This window comes from Myotis myotis, unplaced genomic scaffold (assembly GCF_014108235.1).
Source record: "Myotis myotis isolate mMyoMyo1 unplaced genomic scaffold, mMyoMyo1.p scaffold_m19_p_17, whole genome shotgun sequence".
Classification (NCBI taxonomy): Eukaryota; Metazoa; Chordata; class Mammalia; order Chiroptera; family Vespertilionidae; genus Myotis; species Myotis myotis.
In genome coordinates, this window is record NW_023416321.1 from 14,467,087 (window position 1) to 14,488,083 (window position 20,997).

Genomic DNA, 20,997 nt, shown 5'->3' on the forward strand with positions numbered 1-20,997 from the left:
TATGGGATCTGGCTGGTAGAGCACTGGGTGGCCTGGGTTTTTCTGGAGCAGCTGGGTGTCAGCTACAACCAGCTGGCCCACCTGTCCATGGACTTCTCAGCCACCCTGGGCTCTGCTCCGCCTACACCTCTCACAACCTGCTCCCCAACGTGGACCCCTGCAGCCTGTGGGGCCTGGGAAACCTGGAACAGCTTGACCTGAGCCGCAGCCTGGCCACAGTTTGGGGGCCACTTCTGCCTACACTGGCTCTTGCTCACTGGGAACCAGCTACAGCAAGTTGGGGATGTGGCCCTGGCCACCATGCCAGGCCTGGAGGTCCTCTGGCTGGGAATGACATCAGCAAGCTAGAGGCTGAGGCCTTTGCAGCTCTGTGCATGCTGGGCCTCCTTTCTCTAGTAGGCGACTCAGCACCTCGAATTTAAGGTGATGGCAGGCATCCGGACAGCATGCACACGGCTGCTGCTGGCCAGTAATCTCTGCAGCAGGCTTTCCAGAAGCTGGACCATCTGTGGCACTTGTATGTGGCCAACCTGGGCAACGTGACTTGTGCTGGACCTGGGAGGCTGGCAGGGGGCATAGCTGAGTAGTGTGGAGGCCTAGCTTTGCTTATCTGAGACAGTTACTGTGCTGGGTATCATAGGCACCATGCTAGTCACCATGGTGCTGTGGTCATGGCCGAGGGCAAGTGCAGGAGGGGGTGCCCCAGAGGAACAGGGAAGCCCTCTGGAGAGGAAGGGTGTGCTCTAGAGGGAAGCGGAGGCAGCTGGATTGGGGAGGGCAGATGGACTGAGGAGAAGGAATGTTCCTCAGGAGTCTTATGAGCTGTTGTCTGTCCAGGCAGGGGTGGAGAGAGGAAGGACAAATGGCTATGTTCATCTCAGGTCTTAGAACCCCACTACTCACTTATTTACCACTTCTGACCTAGCACAAATGCCAGCATCTTTCCTAGCCCTATAAAGAGGGACTTGGCCTCTAGCCCTCAGTACCCCTCTGGGGAGAAAGCAATAAAAGATAGAGACTGAACACCAGAGGGGATTGGGATGGGATGGGATGGGGTGGGATGGGATGGGATGGGGTGGGTACCAGGGAAAACCTTCATTAATCCTATTCTCCTTCATATATGTCCCTGCCGTCTGTTTTGGGGGACTTAATCGGAAGGTGTGATCTGGGGTAGGGGATTGTTCCAGGTGCAGGCTCCTAAAACTATTCATGGACATGTATGATCCCATTTCCAGTCCTCAATACCTTAGCTCCTTCCCAAGGTTGTGTATCTTGTCCCATTTGAATCAGGGATGGGTGAGGAGATTAGGAAATAAAGTCAATTGGAAAGATTATTCTGTACTATGTGCTTGTGTTACGGTGATGAAAACTTTCTCATGTAGTTGTCACTGGTGGGCAGGGAAGGTAGGCAAAATGACTTTTTTGTTGTTAATCCTCACCCGAGGATATTTTATTCATTGATTTTTAGATAGAGTGGAAGTGGGGTGGAGGAGACAGACAGAGACACCCATTAGTTGCCTCCCGCTCTTGCCCCAACTAAAGTCTGCAACTGAGGTACATGCCCTTGACCGGAATCTAACCTGCTACCACTCCAACCACTGAGCAACCCAGCTAGAGCCAAAATGACCTTTAATCCAGGCTTTTTCTCATTCCTCTTACCTGGAGACCCTACCTCCCCACCCTCTGCCCCACCATACACCTACATAATTCCATTCCCTAGGATTTTTTTTTGTTTCTGTTTTTTTGTTTTGTTTTGTTTTTGCATGGATATATCCCTCTCTCACATTCTAACATACCCAGACTTTATCCTAGTGACTTTGTAAAAAGTTAAATATGAAAAAGTGTTTGTAGTCTAGCTTTTACTGGCTGAGCAGAAATTTTTATTTTTTTAATAGAATTTTATTGATTTCAGAGTGGAAGGGAGAAGGAGAGAGAGATAGAAACATCAATGATGAGAGAGAATAATTGATCGGCAACCTCCTGCACGCCCTGCACTGGGGACTGAGCCCACAACCCAGGCATGTGCCCTGATCAGACTTGAACTGTGACCTCCTGGTTCATAGGGCGACCCTCAGCCACTGAGCCACGCCTGCTGGGCTGATGGGAAATTTTTAATTCACATGGTCAGAATGCTGTTTGGACGTGAGGCCCCTTTTCCCCCAAGGGAACTAGAAACAGACCTGAATTAAATGGCCTAGTGGGAGTGCTTATAGAACCTTAACTTCATTATTGGAAGATAAATTTATATTGTAGGGTGGTGGGTGGGGTGCAGGAAGCTATGTGGGGGCAGCTTTGTGGTGGCAATCCCAGAATGCCCAGAACTTTTGCCCATTTATTTATCCAACACATAATTACTAAGTACCTACGATGAATAGGATAGTGGCAACATCTTTAGTTCACTTTATTCAGCACATACGTCCTGAATGAATCTTGTATACTAGGGCCTGCGAATATAGTAGTAAACAGACACCAGACACTGTCCTTGGCCTGGAGCTCACAAACTAGTGTTACTCTAATCATTAACAGAAGAATGACAGATACATAATTGCCCGTGCGCCAAGTGATTCAAAAGAAGGGTGCCTGATGGTTATGAAAATAGGAAGCTGAGAACAAATGAGACCAAAGGAGAAGTGGGGGAGACCAGTTGGAAACCTGCTGCAGTTAAACCTACAAAAGATGGTAGTTTGGGCTAGATTGGGAGTGTGGCAATTGAAGAATATGGACTGATAGTGAGATGTCCCATATATACACCTCAGATCTCTTCTCTTAGGGGATGTAAGAAGGGCAGACCAAGACCATCCTTCTCTACAGGTAACTTTGGAGAACCCGTTTGAATTTAAACAAAAGCAGGATTTCCTCAGGCTTGCGTATGCACAGCATTTACTGAACCCCTATTATGTGCTAGCACCAACACGGTCACATTTAAACCTCACAGCAACCCTAAAGTAGAAGTCATTTCTATCTCAGAGCAATCTTGGGAAGTACAGCCAGTATGCCCTAAGTAACAGGGTTGGAGTTAGGATCTTCTAGCTGCATTCCAAGACTAGTTCGCTTCATTAAGTTTATGACTCAAGGCTTCCCACTGTTCCTTCCTTTAGTCTAGTTTTCAATTTTGCATCTACAGAGAGGGGGCCGTAAGCCTCCATGGGCAGAGGGAAAGGCTGAACTCTGTTGCTAGAACATCTCCTTCGGTCCAGAACTACAGGACGCGAGCCTTGTTTCCCAACGGAAGAGGTAAAAGCAAACCCCGCGAGACCGGAAGTTGCGTGTCACACCCCCGCGCCAGCCTCCCAGACCCGGTTGAGGCCGCGGCGGACTGCCCTTCCCCAAGATGGCGTCGAAGGTGGGTTCGCGACGGTGGCTACTGCAGCTGCTCATGCAGTTGGGCTCGGTGTTGCTCACACGCTGCCCCTTCTGGGGCTGCTTCAGCCAGCTCATGCTGTACGCCGAGAGGGCCGAGGCGCGCCGGTGAGCGGGCCCCCGCGGTGGGAGGCTGCGGTGAGGTGGGGAAGGAGTTGGGCCTGGGGCTGGGAGGACCTGGGATCTCAGACTGTTAGGGGCTCTGGTCCGGAGCACGGTGGACATCGAGCGTAGTGCGGGGGTCACGGCCATGAGCGGGGTCTCGGGTTTGGAGGAGCAGTGGAGCTGGCGGGAAGTCAAGGGGGCTCCGGGCTCTTCTCCCCTCTTCATTCTGACCTCTTTGCCCCTCCCGGCTTGCAGGAAGCCCGACATACCAGTGCCCTACCTGTACTTCGACATGGGGGCGGCCGTGCTGTGCGCCAGCTTCATGTCCTTCGGGGTGAAGCGGCGCTGGTTCGCGCTGGGGGCCGCCCTGCAGCTGGCCGTCAGCACCTACGCCGCCTACGTCGGGGGCTACGTCCACTACGGGGACTGGCTGAAGGTGAGCGGCCGGCCTGCGGAGGACTTGGCTGGGGTGATGGCGAGCCTTGGCCGTGCGGGGGTTTTACAGACTGCAATGGACGGACCTGAGAGACCCCACACACCTTCCTTCCAGAGTGTGGGAGCTGAGGTCCACGGATGGGAAACAGACTTACCCCAAGGCACACCACAGTTACCAGCGCAGGCGGAGCCAGGACCTAGGTCACCTGGTTTGCAGGACCCTAAACCGTTAGTTTAGTAATCCCGGACTCAGAGGGCTAAAGGAACCTTGGAGGTGTCTGATCCAAAGATGTAATTTTGTGAAATTTAAGTAATCCTAGTGCAGCACATAAGCCTGTAAATGCCAGAACCCCTCCAGGCATTGTGGGCTTGGAGAGAGGCCTGGACAGAGGCACTGCCCTTAAGGAAGGCTGTCTGTCCAGGCGGGGAGGCAGCTGTGTGAGCGGCTACAGGAAAGTGAGATCAATGGGTTTTTTATGGAACAGACTATGCTAAATAGCAGAAAGAACATGGGGATTCCGGGCTGCAGGCCTGGGGGTGGGAAGGGGACAACACTTGGTAACTGGGTTCTGCCACTTTCTGTAGGATCTTGAACAATTTAATTAACCCCTTTGGGCACTTCTGATAAAAAGAATTATGTTTCTGCCGTACCTGCTCACCACACTGGGAAATGGTAAGAGGGCTCATCACATGGAAGGGAAGGTATAGAGAGGAAGTTCTGTGCTCTGTGCAGTCAGGGAATATGTGGCAGTTGCAGTTCCTGACGGGTCCCCTTGCCTTGGCCTAGGTCCGTATGTACTCACGCACAGTTGCCATCATTGGCGGATTCCTTGTGCTGGCTAGCGGTGCTGGGGAGCTCTACCGTCGGAAACCCCGCAGCCGTTCCCTCCAGTCCACGGGCCAGGTCTTCCTGGGCATCTACCTCATCTGTGTGGTAGGTTTTGGGACTGTTGGCTGGAGGTGCTTGACTGGGAGTAAAATGTGAGCCCATGCTTGGCAGAACTCAGGGAGGTGGGCCTGTAGATCCTGATGGCCATGCCTCAGAGGCCCTCCAAGGGCCTGAGACCTGGCCAGTATTCTTCCAATATTATAGCCACCAGGGGGAGAAAAGGTTGAATTGGCCATTCACTCCCAAGCCTGAGAGGCAGGAGAACAAGATGGATTGTTCCTCTCATAGCTCCACCTCCTAGAGGACTGGGAGAGGAGACAAAGGAGAGGTTTGGTGGGTTCAGGCAGCAGCTGGGACTGTGCCACTTAGAACTGATGGGGATTGAATTAAGAAAAAAAAGCCTGGGTCAGCTGGCTCGGTTGGAGTGCTGTCCTGTACACCAAAAAGGTGCGGGTTCAATTCCCAGTCAGGCACTTACCTAGGTTGTGGGTTTGATCCCCTGTCGAGGCATGTATGGGAGGCAACCAATTGATGTTTTTCTCTCAGATCGATGTTTCTCTCCCTTCCTCTCTCTCTCAAATCAGTAAATAAATCCTCAGCTGAGGATTTTAAAAAAAAGAACTGATGGGAGATGCCATAGTTAGCCAATTATGGTTATCCCTAGGGGAGGCCAGTGTGGATGGGGACATGAACAGGCCCCAGGCTCCTTGCCCTCATCTGTTACTGGGCACCATATTCCGGTGCAGAGCTCTGGATTCAGAGGTGAGAGCCCCAGCTATCTTCTACGCTCCCCGAGAGAGGAAAGACATAGACTTTAATGTCATGTAGCTCCCTAGTCTGATGGGGAGATGTAGGTCCCACTTTCAGAGAGCCCCAAGTCTGAGAGAGGAGTCAGAAGCCCACCTTGCAGAGGCTGACTTGCAAGTGCCATCTCGGGTGGGCTTCCGACAGGCTCCTCAGCTTGTTACAGTCTTAAAAGATGGTTTGTCTCTAGGCCTACTCACTGCAGCACAGCAAGGAGGACCGGCTGGCGTATCTGAACCATCTACCAGGAGGGGAGCTCATGATCCAGCTGTTCTTCCTGCTGTACGGCATCCTGGCCCTCGCCTTCCTGTCTGGCTACTACGTGACCCTGGCTGCCCAGATCCTGGCTGTCCTGCTGCCCCCGGTCATGCTGCTCATTGACGGCAATGTTGCCTACTGGCACAACACACGGCGTGTGGAGTTCTGGAACCAGATGAAGCTCCTTGGAGAGAGTGTGGGCATCTTTGGGGCCGCTGTCATCCTAGCCACTGATGGCTGAGTTGCACTGGGAGAAGCTGAAATGGGTGCAGGGAGCCACTGAGGGTCACCCTACCTTTCTTGCTGGCCCGGTTATGTTTATTTATGCTTTTTGGTCTGTTTGTTTGATTCTTTGCTCTGTGTGTGTATGTGGGTGTGTTGGTAAGAGACAGGTCTGTTCCCCAATTCCTGGGCTCAGCTTGATGGGGGAGCCCTGATGATGATGCCTTACAGGGTTTTTCTCCCTTTGTTAGGAGGAGAGCTGAGGCCAGAGAAGAGAGTAAAGCAGCACTAGGGTAGGAGTTCTGGGTGTGGGAGACAGGAAGGAAGACCTAAGAACTGGAAGAGAGCAAAAGTGAAAAATTCCTTTTGAACTGGCAGATGCAGCGAGGCTATGCGAACGAGAGGCTATGCGAACGAGTATGCGCGCTGACAAGTGGATCAGGCCCTGGAGGAGCAGAGGGGCTGGTCGCCACAGAAGTCACATGGGTTCTCAGGATGTGCCAGGGGCAGAAATAACACTAGTTTGAGAGCAGAGCAGGCCACAGTCTACTCGGGTGTGAAGGGGTGGGCAGCGGCCAACTTCCCGCTTCCTGCCTTCTGTTTCCAGCTCCATGGATGGCCTGGTGGGGGTGAGTGCCCTCCCAAACACCAGACCACACAGTCCTCCAAAAATAAACATTTTATACAGACATTTGGCTTTGCTTCTCTGTTCTCCCCATGGGACACTTTGCCATTGGCTGGGATTGATCTTGGGTTTCTTGAAAGAACATATCTGGTTAAGCTCCATCAAGGTCCTGCCGTAATCTTGCCCCTATTCTGAGAGTTCCCACAGTCCTTTGGCTCTCTTCAAGGATCTCCTCATCCTCCCTGTAGTATGTTCTTTTGACCTCTCACCTCAATCCTTATTGTAGCTTATTTTTCCTCCCCATTTGATGTCAGCTGTTTTTGAATAAATCCTTAGAGCAACCTTGAGGGGGAGAACTAACATTAAGTGTCCACTATGAGGCCAAGGGAAATGGAGACTAGAGAAGGTAAGCAGCTTGCCTCAAGCCACAGGGCAAACCCAGCCACAGAGCTGGATTGCAGGTCAGGCCGTGCAATGCCATCGCCCAGATTATACTGAACATCACCCTTCTGAGGGAAGACGGGCTGCTCTTGGGGTTTGGTTCTCAGTCCCTGCTGTGCTATGGTGGCCTCTTAATGGGCCCTCTCCCTACTCATCCATGCACCTCCTGGCAGAAGGTAGTCCCAGCAACCAGTGTGGTACCTGGAACATCATGGGCGTCAAAAATATTCAATGAAACCTCCAGCTTTGGGCTACTGCCTGTCTGCTCCCACAAAGATGGGGACACAGCCTTTAGGGGGCTGCAGGGGTTCTGTGCCCTGCCTGAAAGGGAGCTGGGACTGCTGTCGGGCTGGTCTGTGGAATGGAGGATGTTCCCCAACTTAGGAATAGGGGAGCCCCTCGGGGTTGCATTGAGGGACATGGTGGCAGCATTCATCGTGGGGGCCCTCCATCTCATTTAGTTCCTCTACTCTCTACAAGTCCCCTGGTTCCCCAGCCCACAAGATCTTGCTCCCAGAGAGTCACTGCTCCTTTCAAGTGTGAGCTAACTCTCAGACAAGTATTTTCATTTTAATCAAGGCCTCCTGAAAAGTTGCAACCCCCAAAGGAATGAAAATGAGTGGTAGAAGATCGATGAAGGAGCCTCAAAACACAGCACAGAAGCCACAGAAACTAACCTGCTCTAAAGTTTAGCCCTGAGTAGAGCCCGGGAAGGCAACCCCTCCCCTCCCCCCTAGACCCCTGGACGGAAAATCAAAGGCCATCTGTTGGTGGCTTTGGAGCGAGTGGAGGTCTTGGACGGACTTCCTGTGCTTGTCCCCCTTCGCCTCCTGCCTCGGGCAGAGTCCAGGAGGGGCTGCTTCCTCCTCCAGATCACCCGCCAACAAACCTGGTCCCGCCTGTGGCTGCCGGGAGTCACCTCCAGCAGACAGGGCTTTCGGTCCACCCTGGCTGTCCCAGGGCCTGCAGGGCTGGTGGTGAGGGTCAGCTGCCTGGGTCAGACGCTGGTTTGCAGAAGGAGTCCGGCAGCCCCTTGGCATGGTTGACCAGCTCATAGGAGTCTCGGATATCAGCCAGGCCAAACCAGAAGAAGATCCACTGCTTATTGGAAAAGCTGCCATCGCTGTGCTTGAAGTACCTGGTGGTGGTGGTGGTGGGAGCTTTTAGTGCCAGGCCAGTGCTCATTTCTCACTGGTTCATTCACTGAGGACCTCCTACATACCAGACACCCTGCTGGGACTTGCGGTCTGTCACCTGATTTTATCCTCAGCAGCTAAGAGCCTGGAGGTGGTGTGCTTTCACAGGGAAGCAGCCAAGGCTCAGAGGAGCTGGTAGCTTGCCAGTCTCACAGCGGGGGCGAGCATGAGGACACCCCTTGCTCTCTCCACACTGCCTTGGCTGTGCAGCCAGGGAAGAGGTTCTGTTCACCACTTGGTGCCCACAGAGCAGAGTAATGGGGAGTGAGGGGAGAGTTGCTGAAGGAAAGAGAGGAGTGGGGTTCTGCTGGGCCTGAGGTCCGAGCGGGCAATTGGGCCTGGAGTAGAGCCTGAATGATCAGAATTTCTCAGGACCCTGGGAAAGATGGGGGTGGGGGAAGGGCTGTCGCTTGCTTCCAGGAATCCACTGTTGCAGCGCTGGGGATGGGGGAGTGGGGTGGGGGTGGAAGGGGGGTTGTTCTGTGTCGACTGCCTGGGAGGAAATCTGAGGCTCCCTGTGTGGTCCTGGAGAGCGGGCCACAGTGGGCGGGGCCTTTCCCTGGGGAAGGACAGCTGGTGAAAGAAGGGGACGCCTCGCCTTCCTGCCTGGTGGACCCGGGTGTGGCTGGCGAGGGCTGGTGAGGGAGGGGGATGGTGCCCAGCTCCGGGCTGGGTGGGGCAGAACCTACCAGGGATTGATGGGGTTCGTCACTCTGGAGCGCCAGAAAAGCGTCTGCAGGTCCCGCCGCAGACACTCCCACAGCATCTGGCCGGAGCCTTGGCCCTGGCGGCTGGAGTTCACCACGAACTTGTCCAGATACGGGGTGCCCCCCAGTACGGGCTCCGTGGTCAGGATGGCGGCAGCGTTGTACCTGGCGCGGCGGGGAAAGTCAGGCTGGGACTTCTCCTTGGTCCGAAGGGCCGGGCTGTGTCCCGGGGCCTCTGCCCTCTGGGCCCCCAGGCTCACCCCTCGGAGACGTAGACAGAGTGCAGCCGCGGGCGCAGCGAGGCCAGGTAGTCCTCGCGGAGCTTCTTGCCGAAGCTGGTGTTGACCAGGTTCACCAGGCGGCCCTGGTCCAGGCTGTCCAGGCTGCGCACTCGCAGCAACCGCTCCACGTTCTTGAAGAGGGTCCCGGACCCTGGGGTGGGACGAAGGAGGCGGGGTTAGTTCAGCCCGAGAGCGAGGTCTCATCCGCTCCGTTGGGGCAGCCTGGGGGGCTCCAGATAGGACGGGGGCTGATGGGACAATCACCCGCTTCGGGAGATCGCCCCGGCGAAATGGGTTCAGTGGTCTGCATAGATTTGAAGGTGATTTTCTCCCAGGCAAATGCATTTCCCAGGCAGATTGTCCCTGCAGTTCAGCCCACGGCCTGGAGTCCCACCTACTTCACCTAGTCCCGCCCCCGCCCCGCCCCCCCTCCTAGGCCGGTCCATTCCCCTTCGTGTTGCCCTCCAAGCTCCGCCCTCTACGGAGTTGCCACACTCTCCCAAGTCACGCCCATCTCTCTAGTTCCACTCAACCTCCCGCTCAGTCTCCTGCACCTGGCTGCCCTCCGCCCAGTTCCGCCAGAGCTGAGAGCCTTTGAGGAGTCCCCCTGCGGCCTGCTTCCCCACCGCGGGGGCATGCACTCACTCCCTGGGCCCCGCCCTCTCTTGCTCGGCCCCCACCCCCTTGCTGCTGCCTTTACCCTTGTTGCTGAAGAGCTCGGTGAGCAGCGTGCTGGCAGCAGTGATGGCGGCCGAGGAGTGGTGGGGCAGGCGGCTGAGCACCTCCACGATGAGCCGAATCTGCTGCCGCTCCTTGGTGCTCACCCACTCCGCATTGGTCACCAGGTCCAGGTCAGCGGGCAGATTCACGTTACTCAGGACCTGCGTCGGGGCTAGGAATTGAGCCTCTGACCGCAGCCGGCCATGGACCACCCTGCCCCAGGGACCTCTTCTTGCTGACCCCTTTACCCTCACCACCTCCCAGAATCCTTGGCCAGAGAGGGCTCAATTCTGAAGGAAAGAGAGGAGTGGGGGGTTCTGCTGGGCCTGAGGTCCGAATGGGCAAGGCCTGGGCGCCAGACTCTGGGAAGAGCTCAAGCCGAGCTGAGCCCCTCCCGGGCCCTCCATTCTCGGCTTGAGGGGGCAGCGAGGCCAGCGGCCGTGGGTGAAGCCTGAAGGAAGGGGACGCACCTTGTGGCTGCTGTCCCGCAGGCCGCCCGTGTTGTTGAGGAAGATGATTTTGGTGGGCTGCAGCGCCTTGGCCAGGGCGGCCGTCACCTCCAGCGAGTCCAGGAGCACGGAGCGGCGCGCGGCTGTCTCCCCAATGGGGCACAGGATGGGGATGCTGCCCGACTCCAGGCACCACTGCAGCAGGTCGGTCTCCACCGAGATGGTGCCCCCATAGCTGTGGGCCAGACGTGGTGTTCAAGAGGGCCTCCTCCAGGCCCGCTGGGCTGGGGCCGAGCAGACGGGCCATGTGATCTGAGCACTAAGGGGCAGGCAGGGCTGGCACTGACCTAGCGTGAGGGGCTGGCTCAGCCGCGCTCAGCACCGACCCGCCACCAAAAAAAGGCACAGCTGTAGCCGCGTTTTGCCGGAGCGCGTCCACCAGCACCTTGCAACTCTGAGCAAGCTGGGCCTTGGCCTCCCAGAAGGAAAGGCAGCCAGAGGGCGCTGTGGGAGCCGGCAGCCCCAGCACCACCAGCGGCTTCATGTCCATGCGCTGCAGGAAGGCCAGTGCGAAGGCCAGGCTGGATACGCCCTGCTGGCACCTGAGCACCTCCTCGTCCACCTGCGGGGGAGCGGGCGGTCAGAGAGCCGCACTGGCCGGACTCCTGCCGCACCCGCTGGGCCCCGCGGCCTGGCCTTCAGGGCCCCCGAGGAGTCCCCCCCGCCCCTGCCCAGGCCCCATTTCTGGCTACCGGGGCCCACCTGCTCCGCCCTTTGCCCCGTTGGGTCTTGCCATCCCCTTATCTCACTCTAGGGTTCCTCCCTCGCTCCTCCCTGCGACCTTGGACTCTAGGACACTGGGGGGAGGGGTGACGGAAGTGACTCCCGCCCAGGTTCCCCACTTGCCATCGGAACCCCTAACTGTGCCCATGGTGGGGAGCCTTCTCCAGCGCATCTCGGACTGGGCGCCAGACTCTGGGAAGAGCTCAAAGCCTCGCCCGGTCCTGGGGCCCCCTTCCCGGTTCCGCCGTGCAGAGCCTGCCGCCGGTCCTGCCCGCCCGCCGACGTGTCGCCACTCAGCCCCAGGTCCCGCCGTGACACGGCCCGCGGCGGCTCCTCTCACCTCGATCACAGCGAAGGGCTTGTCGGCGGAGGAGGGGTGGCAGGTCTGGAACTGGGAGAGCCAGTGGCGCGCCTCGCCGGGGCTGGCCCCGCACTGGTTCAGGAAGGCGTGGATGTCCCGCTGCACCAGGGAGCGGCCGCCGGGGGCCCCGGGAGGTTCCGGGGGTTCCTGGGGTGCCGGAGGCGGCCTCCCCGACGGCTCCTCGGGCGCAGGTGATTGCGCCTCGTCCTCGGCACCCGCCGTCTCCTCCAGGGCCGGCTGGGCGGGCGCCCAGGCCGTGCTGAGCAGGCGCCCCGGGCTGGCGGCCCTCGCTGCCCGCCGCCGCGTGCTGCTCAGCCTGCGGGCGCCCCCCGGGCCTCGGGGACCGCGCAGCCGCCCGGCCGCCGCGGTGGCCCGCACCGCCCAAGCCCACCGCATCATCGCCACGACACCCGCTCCAGCTCGCCCCCCACGAGTGGCCGTCTGTCCCGAGCTTCGTGCTCGGGGGGACTCTTAACCCGCCGCGGGGCGGGCGGGGCTGGCAGTGGGCTCGGTGTCGCCTCTGGGTCAGGCCTCGGGTCGGTGGGCGGACCCACAGGCTCCCCCGCCCCTGGGGGGGGGGGGTCGGATGGAACCCTTTAGCCAGGGTCACATGACCGAGATAAGGGTGGCGGCGTCTCTGATCTGCGGCCAAGGCGGGTTTCAGGAAGGGCTCAGCGGACCCGGGGTGACTTCGGGGGTCCTGCGGGGTCTTGGATGATTTCAGGGGAGTCTGACTAAGGCCAGAGGGGAGAGCAGGTGGCAGGGACTCCTCCCCCGACAGAAGGAGGGCACCGAGGTCGGGGGGAGCCAGTCCTGCTGGGGGTCGGGACGGCTCTGTCCTGTTGTCCCAGCTCAAAGCCGTTTGGAATCATGAAGTTACCAGGGTTATTCGCACACCAGCCACTGAGTACGACCTTGACTATTTTTGTCATATCCTCAAATCACTCCTTTTTTAAAAAAAATATATTTCATTGGTTTTTTACAGAGAGGAAGGGAGAGGGATAGAGAGTTGGAAATATCGATCAGCTGCCTCCTGCACGCCCCCCATTGGGGGTGTGCCCGCAACCAAGGTACATGCCCTTGACTGGAATCAAACCTGGGACCCTTTAGTCCACAGGCTGATGCTCTATCCACTGAGCCAAACCAGTCAGGGCCTCAAATCATTCCTTATTAGCATTAAATTGTTTCTTTAAAATTTAAAATTTATTCATATCTAAAACTGTAAGTAAAAGGCCAGAATCACTGACCATATACAGAATAAAGTCATATATATATATATATTATATATATATATAATTATATATATAATGGATTTTTTTACAGAGAGGAAGGGAGAGGGATAGAGAGTTAGAAACATCGACGAGAAAGAAACATCGATCAGCTGCCTCCTGCACACCCCCAACTTGGGATGTGCTGGCAACCAAGGTACATGCCCTTGACCCAAATTGAACCTGGGACCCTTCAGTCCACAGGCCGACGCTCTATCCACTGAGCCAAACCAGTTAGGGCCAGAACAAAGTTTTGGTTTTTTTTTTTTTAATATTTTTTATTGACTTTAGAGAGGAGAGAGAGATAGAAACATCTCGAACCCTGACCTCCTGGTTCATAGGTCAACACTCAACCACTGAGCCACACCGGCCAGGCCAGAAGAAAGTCTTAAGAATAAAGTAAGAACAAAACAATGTCATTAAATTCCAGCTAGAAAGTGTTACCTACTCTCCTGGTAACCCAGCATGGGTATTATTATTATTATTATTATCATCCCCATTTTACAGATGGGGAATCCGAGGCACAGAAGTATGTGAGGGCCAAGGTCACGCCGCTCATAGCGGTGGAGCTGGTCTTTGAAGCAAAGCAGTTCTGCTCCCTGTCCATGCTCTGAAGCAAGAATCAGAAAGGGTTTGCAGACTTCCACAGGATGTGATTCACTGTTCCTTATGGCTGCACCTTTGTGCTGCTCAAAGCACCTGGTGTACTTCCCGTTGTCCACATCCCACACCGGGGACACGCTGGTCCATGGAGTCCCCCTCTGTTGTTGTAAAGGAGGAAAGGCACTTGTAGAGGGGTGGTGTCTCGGCCAGGGTCACACAGCGTCAGCGTCATGGCCAGGTCCTAGGCATCCTATGTCCCCCCGTCCCCCCCCCCCGCCCCCTCCCGCCTGCTCGTTCCTTCTCGGTGCTGGGAGGGAGACCGGCCTCCCGGGGCTCCGCCTGAATGGGGATCAATGGCCTGGGCTGTGGTCTCTCCTGAGTATCCCAGAGGATGCTGGGAGAGTACACCGACCCCTTCTGGGGATTCCCCACCAACACACGTGCATGCGTACGTGCACATGCACTCACAGGCAGACCTTTGGCAGGGGGCTGACCTTTGTGGCCTCCTCCATTAACGTTTCCATTTTCCTACTTAGAAATCCTTGGCCCCTTAAGGAAGTGAGGCAGTGGTATGGAGGGTCTGTACCCCTACCCTGTGGGGCCACCTCCAGGGCCTTCTTTTTCTTCCTCCTTCACTGCTGCTCCTCCCTCCACCCCAACACACACACACACACACACACACACACTTCCCAGAATCCACCAGATGAGGGGGTCCTAGCCCCGGGAGCACAATCATTTTCCTCCTCGTTGCCCTCGGAGCCCCCAGCCTCAGATGTGCCCCCTCCTGGGCTTTCTGTGGGAGCCCCTAACTGGAATGTCCATCCACCTTCCCTGCCCCCCACCCCCCAGGATTCCTCCTCAGTCCCTCCCCTTTGCTTCTCTGGGTCTCTTTCCCTGCACTGGCTTTTCTCTGCTCCTTCCCACTTAAATGTACGCCCCTTCCAGTCCTTCTCCCCAGCTGTGGCTGAGTCCTGCCTCCTACCAACTCAGGGGTCCCAGTGAGGGCTAGGATGGTCTCTTCCTTCAAACTGGGGCTCCCTGAGGGCAGGGTTGATGTCGCCCTTCTCAGATGGGGGGCTTCCCGAGGGCCACCCATTTCACTAGCCAATAACATCAGCCCATTTCCCCAGGACATGGGGCGGACACTGACTGGAGAGCTACTTCCCACTCTGGGCTTCAGCCCAGAGGGCTGTGGCCCTAGGCAGCCAATGGGGCACAGGGATACCCCAAGTAGATGATTAACTGCAGGCCCAGCAGGTGACCCTGGGTCCACTGTGTCCCCACTGCCTCTCCCTGGAGAAGGCCAGGAGCCTGGTTGGGGTACCGGCCCTGCTTTCTGGAGATGAGCATCGATAGGTGTATGAGGTGGACACCCAACCCTGACCACACCCCTCTGACCTGAAGGCCTATAGGGTCATTGTTGGGCTGTAGTTCCACTCTATTTTTCTTTTTTCCTCTCTGACGCTGGCTGTTGTTTTGTTTTTCAGAGCAAAGCCTGTTGTCAATGTGCCCAAAATCGGGTTTCTGGCTTTTCACCAGGCTGCCCCCAGGCCTTGGGCGTTGGAGATGCTGGGAGCAGACACAGCCTTCCAACCCCTCCAGACACCTGCCCTCAGTAGGGACCTCGGCCCTGGGCACAGGAGCTGGCGGGAAGGGCCCAGGTTTCCCTTTTATCAGAGCCTCCTTGGCTGCCACTCAGTCTAGGTGCGCATGGGGGTGACAGGAATCTGGGCAGGTGAGGGGCCAGGTTGACAACTGAGAGTCCCAATCACAGCATCTGAGGGGAGACACAGCCACAGGTACAGAGAACACAAATGTAGAGACCCACGCCATCTACCGAGAGGCACACAGAGACACAGGTGTGTGGACACACAGGTGTACAGAGATACACAGACTGCATGCCACCTATAGTCACACAGACTCGGGCACATAGAGATGTGTGTGTAGATACACCGCTGTGCAGGCACAGGTTCTCTCAGACACAAGTTTGCATGCAGAACTGTGCACGTCTACACAGGCTTTCTCAGCCACTGTGTCATACGTAGGAACACTCGCACATACATGGAAAGATACTGAGAACACACAAATGTACACCCAGCTGTAGTCATTGACAACTACAGGAACACTTAGATCTGGGGACGTGACTGTATACTTGTGTAAACACACACACACACACACACCATACAGCGTTAGAAGCAGACACATCCCCCTGAGACCATACCCATCTGTCCACGTACAGAGGCACCGGCCACATGCATGCACATGCCAGACACCTCTCTGGCACATGAGCTGTGCTCAGTAAATACGTATTGAATGAATGAATGAGGAGAGGACACACCAGTAGAAAGAAGTGGAGCCTGCGGGAAGGGGAGCTTGGCTCTGGTTTGCAGGGTCTGTAGACTCTGTGTTTGTGGGGTTGGCCCTGGGACTGGCCAGGCGGCCCTTCCATCGGAGAGGAGGTGGAGGCCAGTGGGCACTGTCTCAGAGCGGCACCTGGAAGGTGCGAAAGGGGCGTGTACGGAGGTCTTCTCACTCAACCGCAGTTGTTTGAGCCAGGTGACCCGAGGATCCGTTCTATTTTTCCGGCTGGAAGTCCAGCCTGGGCGCTGCCACTTCCCAGGCTGCCACGGTTTGGGCGAGGCACTCGGCTTCTCTGAGCATTTAACTCCCCAGTTTTCTCACCTGTGAAATGGGGGAAAGAATAAAACTTCATCTCACTGCCTTGTGGTGGAAAGGAGAAGTTCTCTGTGGGCATGCAGTCAGCATGTTCAGACTGTGGGGAACTTTATAGGACAAATGACCTGGTTTCTTCAACAAACATATTGCAAAGAAAAAAATAACAGGAGTGGGAAAGATGAATATGTATCTATTTAAGAATGTGTTTTTAGTGTGGCTCAGTGGTTGAGCGTCGACCTGTGAACCAGGAGGTCAGGGTTTGATTCCTGGTCAGGGCACATGCCTGGGTTGAGGGCTCAATCCTCAGTGTGGGGCTTGCATGAGGCAGCCGATCAATGATTCTCTCTCATCATTGATGTTTCTCTCTCTCTCTCTCCCTCTCCCTTCCTCTCTAAAAATCAATAATAAAAATAGATTTAAAAAAATCCTCACTTGAGGATATTTTTTCCATTGATTTTTACAGAGAGTGGAAGAGAGAGGGAAAGTCAGAGAAACACATTGATTGGTTGCCTCCGACACGAACCCTGACCAGGGCCTGGCCAGGGAGGAGCCTGCAACCAAGAGCCTTAACCGGAATCGAACCTGGAACCCTTCAGTCCCCAGGTCCATGATCTATCCACTGAGCCAAACTGGCTAGGGCCCTCTCCACTTTTATATATGCTTCAAAATCTTCAAAATAAAAACGATTCAAAGAATTGCCGTATGTGAAAGTTCCCAGTCTGGCATCATGTAAAGTTAGCTTGCTTCTTCGAGGTATAGTTTTCCTCCAAGTCATAAACCTGTGAAATACTAGATATTGCACAGATACATAGTACAAGGTAGAGGAGGGAGCCCTCTGGCTCACCGATTTAAGATGTTCAGTTCCAAGCGTGCTATGAGCCTCTTGTCCAGCAGGGGGCTCCCTACACTCTGCTTCTCTATCTGGCTACTGGCCTGGGGGTTGTTAAAAGGAAGAGATTTTCAGAAGTGTAAGAGAGCCCTAGCCAATTTGGCTCAGTGGATAGAGTCAATGGGTCGTGGGTTCAATTCCCATCAAGGGCACATGCCTGGGTTGCGAGCTTGGTCCCCAATAGGGGGTGTGCATGAGGCAGCCGATCAATGATTCTCTCATATTGATGTTTCTATCTCTCTCTCCCTCTCTCTTCCTCTCTGAAATAAATAAAAATATATTTTAAAAAAAGAAGTGTAAGAGAGATATTGCTGAGAGATTAGCATTTCAATAGAGACCTCTCAGAGATATTTAGGAGAAAAGAGACATAAATAGGTAGGTACGTAGGTCGATAAAAGAATTTGTCCAGCCCTGGCCCAGTGGTTGGAGCCTCATCCCATACACCAAAAGGTTGTGGGTTTGATCCCTGGTCAGAGTGCATACCTAAATTTTGAGATCAACCTCCAGGTGGGGCAGGTCTGGGAGGCGACCAACCAATGTACCTCTATCACATCGATATTTCTCTCTCCCTTCCTCTCTCTTTAAAAATCAGTAAACATATCTTCGGGTGAGGATTAAAAAAAAAATAAAAGAATTAGTCCACAATCCTATGGTAGGAAGGTCTTCCTTCAGGTCACAATCTCTAGAGATTTGGGGTGCTTAGCAAAGGCTACTATCTTGAAGGTAATAATAGCAAACTCTTCCTCGAGTACTGTTCCAAGCACGTGATATGTATTAACTTATTTAATTCTCACAATCATACCATGAAATAGGCATTGCCATTATTACAGCGATCCAAGGAGGCTGGTCTTAGACAAGTGGCGATAAGGAGCTGTTAGGGCATAGGCAGAGCTTCCTAGCAGCCCCTGAGTGTGGGCATGAGCTGCCACAGAGCTCACAAGGGGTGTCAGAGGGATGCAGAAAAGGAGGCCCACCAGGCATCACCCAGAATCTACAGGTGGAGATGTTTCAGGCAGGAAGGGGCAGCCCAAATGTAGACACCTCAAAGCCGGAGGCAAGGCCATTGGCTTCACTCATCAGTGACTCTTTTGAGTCAGTGGGCTGGTGGGGTGCTGGGGTGGGGAAGCCAGGCGGCAGAGGGTCGGGGAGGGGCCTGGGATGAGACCATCGCATGGAGCTCCTGGGGAAATTGTGGCCAGAGAAAGAAGCAAAGCCTGTGACTCAACGTGTGGCCCATGGCACCACCTAAGACCTGGTTAGAAATTCAGAATCTGGGGCCCACCTTCGGCCTCCTGAATGGGAACCTGCATTTTAACGAGACCCCGGGGTGTATTAAGTACAAAAAATAGTGGAGCAGAGATGTGGGCTGGTCCCTAGAGATTAAAGAGGTGGTATTCAACATGGGATGTCCCTGGTGAGTTTGAGGCCAAGGAGGAGGTGGGAAGGGAGAGGTGACGATACCGCAGTGGAGCTGACGAAGGGGTGTTGTGTGTGAATTAGATAGTGGTGAGGCCGTGTAGAGCTCGGTGGTAGTTCCTGTCCCGTGGCTGACAGCTCTCTGAGGGCTATCCGTCTGTGTGCGCCCCAGAGGAGAGGAGCGTGTGGAGCTGTTGCGCGCCTGTGTGTGTGTGTGTGTGTGTGTGTGAGGGTGAGGTCTGGGGCAATGTTCGTGTGTGTCTCTTGTATGCTTCTGTGTGTTTTTACATGTTAAACGCGAACGGTCAGCTACCGGAAAGTTCATATGGTTAATCCTATGATGTGCATATCCCAAGGTAAGATTACTGTGAAGGTAGGGGATTGGGAGTATCAGGGCTCAGGAAGCTGTCACAGTTTGATGCATAGTCAGCCTCTTGGACGAAGGGAACTCAGGTCTAGATCCTAAAGTACCTGTTCTGTCTTCAGTGGGTAGAAGACGGAGATTCCATCCGGCATCCGGCAGGTTGTAGTTTCACACTATTGCCACAAGGGGGCAATGTCGGCCTGGCCACGCGGCACCAGGCCCGGGCGAGTCCTCGAGGCAGGAGTGGTCAGCCAGCAGCGCTGAGATCCACACCAGCCGGGCTCTTTATTTTTTTATCTTTACAGTCTTACCAGGTAAAACATGGTGTCATGTTTTGTCCTTTTTGGTTACATGTGATGCTGACTATTTGTTCTTACGCTGTCTTTCCTCTTTTGGAGTTGTCCATGTCCATTTATCTTTTGGGGATCCTAATATTTTACTTAGAGATTTGTATAATCATTTTACATCTAAAAGATAGTAACCCTTCATCATTGCTGTCATATGGATTTTTTTTTTAGCCTGCTGACTCTTTCATTAAAAAAAAACAACCAACAACAAACATACTATTGGGCCCGGCTGGTGTGGCTCAGTGGTTGAGCGCCGACCTATAAACCGAGGTCACAGTTTGATTCCCCGTCAGGGCACATGCCCAGGTTGTGGGCTCCATCCCCAGTGTGGGGTGTGCAGGAGGCAGCCAATCAATGATTCTCTCTCACCATTGATGTTTCTCTCTCCTTCTCCCTTCCTCTCTGAAATGAATAAAAGTATATTTAAAAATACTTATTGGGAAATGCAAATCAAAACAACAGTGAAATGCCAGCTCCCACTCATTAGGATGGCTACTATCAAAAACCCCAGAAAATTGCCGAAACCGGTTTGGCTCAGTGGATAGAGCGTCGGCCTGCGGACTGAGAGGTCCCAGGTTCGATTCCGGTCAAGGGCGTGTACCTGGGTTGCGGGCACATCCCCAGTGGGAGATGTGCAGGAGGCAGCTGATCGATGTTTCTCTCTCATCGATGTTTCTGGCTCTCTGTCTCTCTTCCTTTCTCTCTGTAAAAAATCAATAAAATATATTTAAAAAAAAAACAAAAACAAAAACAAAAAAACCACCCAGAAAATAACAAGTGTGGGTACAGATGAGGAGAAATTGGAACCGTGTGCACTGTTGGTGGGGAGGTAAACTGGTAGAGCTATGAAAATAACATGGCAGTTCCTCAAAAAATGAAGATGGTAAATTTTATGTGATGTGTATTTTAACTACAATTTTTACCAAAAGCTATGTAATTGGAAAACATAACAGATATCCACCCCCAAAAAAAGTTACTGAGTTCCACTCGGTATAAAGTATCTCTGCGCTGGGCATGGAGATCATAAAAATGCTAAGATGTTAAGGGGCCCATGGACCTTGAAGGTGGAAATAGAAACCAACATTCACGGCACAATTTCATCTTTGCTTTGTTAGGGATTCGAGCAGCGGTGCAGGGAGCCCTCAGGGGCAGCAGACAACTCAGAGTCTTGAGGCAGGGGTGGGGGCAGTCACGGAAAGTTCCTTGTGGATCTGCGTCTCGGACAAATTAGGAGAGGTGGGTCAGCTCCTATTTTCAGTTTTGTGCTTGTGACCAGCACACACATTTAACGCTTACGCAGGAAGACTGTTGACGTTTCTCTTTGTGATTGATTGCCTTCAGTGTTTGCACATTCATAAAGGTGCCTGACCATTTTATTCCTTCTTGGTTTTCTATGAGTCCGTTTATTTTTACATTTAAGTCTTTAATCTGCCCAGAAATTATTTTGGTGATTGGTAGGGAGATGAGGGACCCTGGTGGAAGGGTGGAGAAGCATAAAGGGAGGGCTGGGCCCAACTGGCGTGGCTCAGTGGTGAGTGTCAACCTATGAACCAGGAGGCCACGGTTTGATTCCTGGTCAGGGCATATACCTGGGTTGTGGGCTCGGTCCCCAGTGTGGGGCGTGCAGGAGGCAGCTGATCAATGATTCTCTCTCACCATTGATGCTTATATCGTTCTCTCCCTTTCTCTCTGAAATCAATAATAATAATAAAAAAGAATCCCTTTTAAAAGAAAGAAAAAAAGAAAGAAAGAAAGAAAGAAAGAAAGAAAGAGAGAGAGAGAGAGGGAGGGAGGGAGG

General features: G+C 54.2%; 2 protein-coding genes across 3 annotated transcripts; one reads left to right on the forward strand and one right to left on the reverse strand.

Annotated features, from left to right (window-relative positions):
* Positions 1-3,206: 3,206 nt before the first annotated feature.
* Positions 3,207-6,762, forward strand: TMEM101 (transmembrane protein 101). Of its 2 annotated transcripts, none has more exons than XM_036339612.1 (4): positions 3,207-3,343; positions 3,721-3,901; positions 4,688-4,834; positions 5,784-6,762. In XM_036339612.1, the coding sequence occupies exons 2-4, from the start codon at positions 3,758-3,760 to the stop codon at positions 6,090-6,092; spliced, it is 600 nt and encodes a 199-aa protein (XP_036195505.1). In that variant the 5' UTR covers positions 3,207-3,343; positions 3,721-3,757; the 3' UTR covers positions 6,093-6,762. The 2 variants fall into 2 exon arrangements, with proteins under 2 accessions (XP_036195505.1, XP_036195504.1); XM_036339611.1 differs by having other exon boundaries at positions 3,250-3,468.
* Positions 6,169-12,126, reverse strand: NAGS (N-acetylglutamate synthase). Its single transcript, XM_036339610.1, has 7 exons — positions 11,616-12,126; positions 10,840-11,114; positions 10,514-10,727; positions 10,024-10,204; positions 9,303-9,474; positions 9,025-9,207; positions 6,169-8,277 (listed from the first exon to the last, which is right to left on the reverse strand). Exons 1-7 carry the CDS (start codon positions 12,033-12,035, stop codon positions 8,124-8,126), a joined length of 1,599 nt encoding a protein of 532 aa, XP_036195503.1. The 5' UTR covers positions 12,036-12,126; the 3' UTR covers positions 6,169-8,123.
* Positions 12,127-20,997: the final 8,871 nt, after the last annotated feature.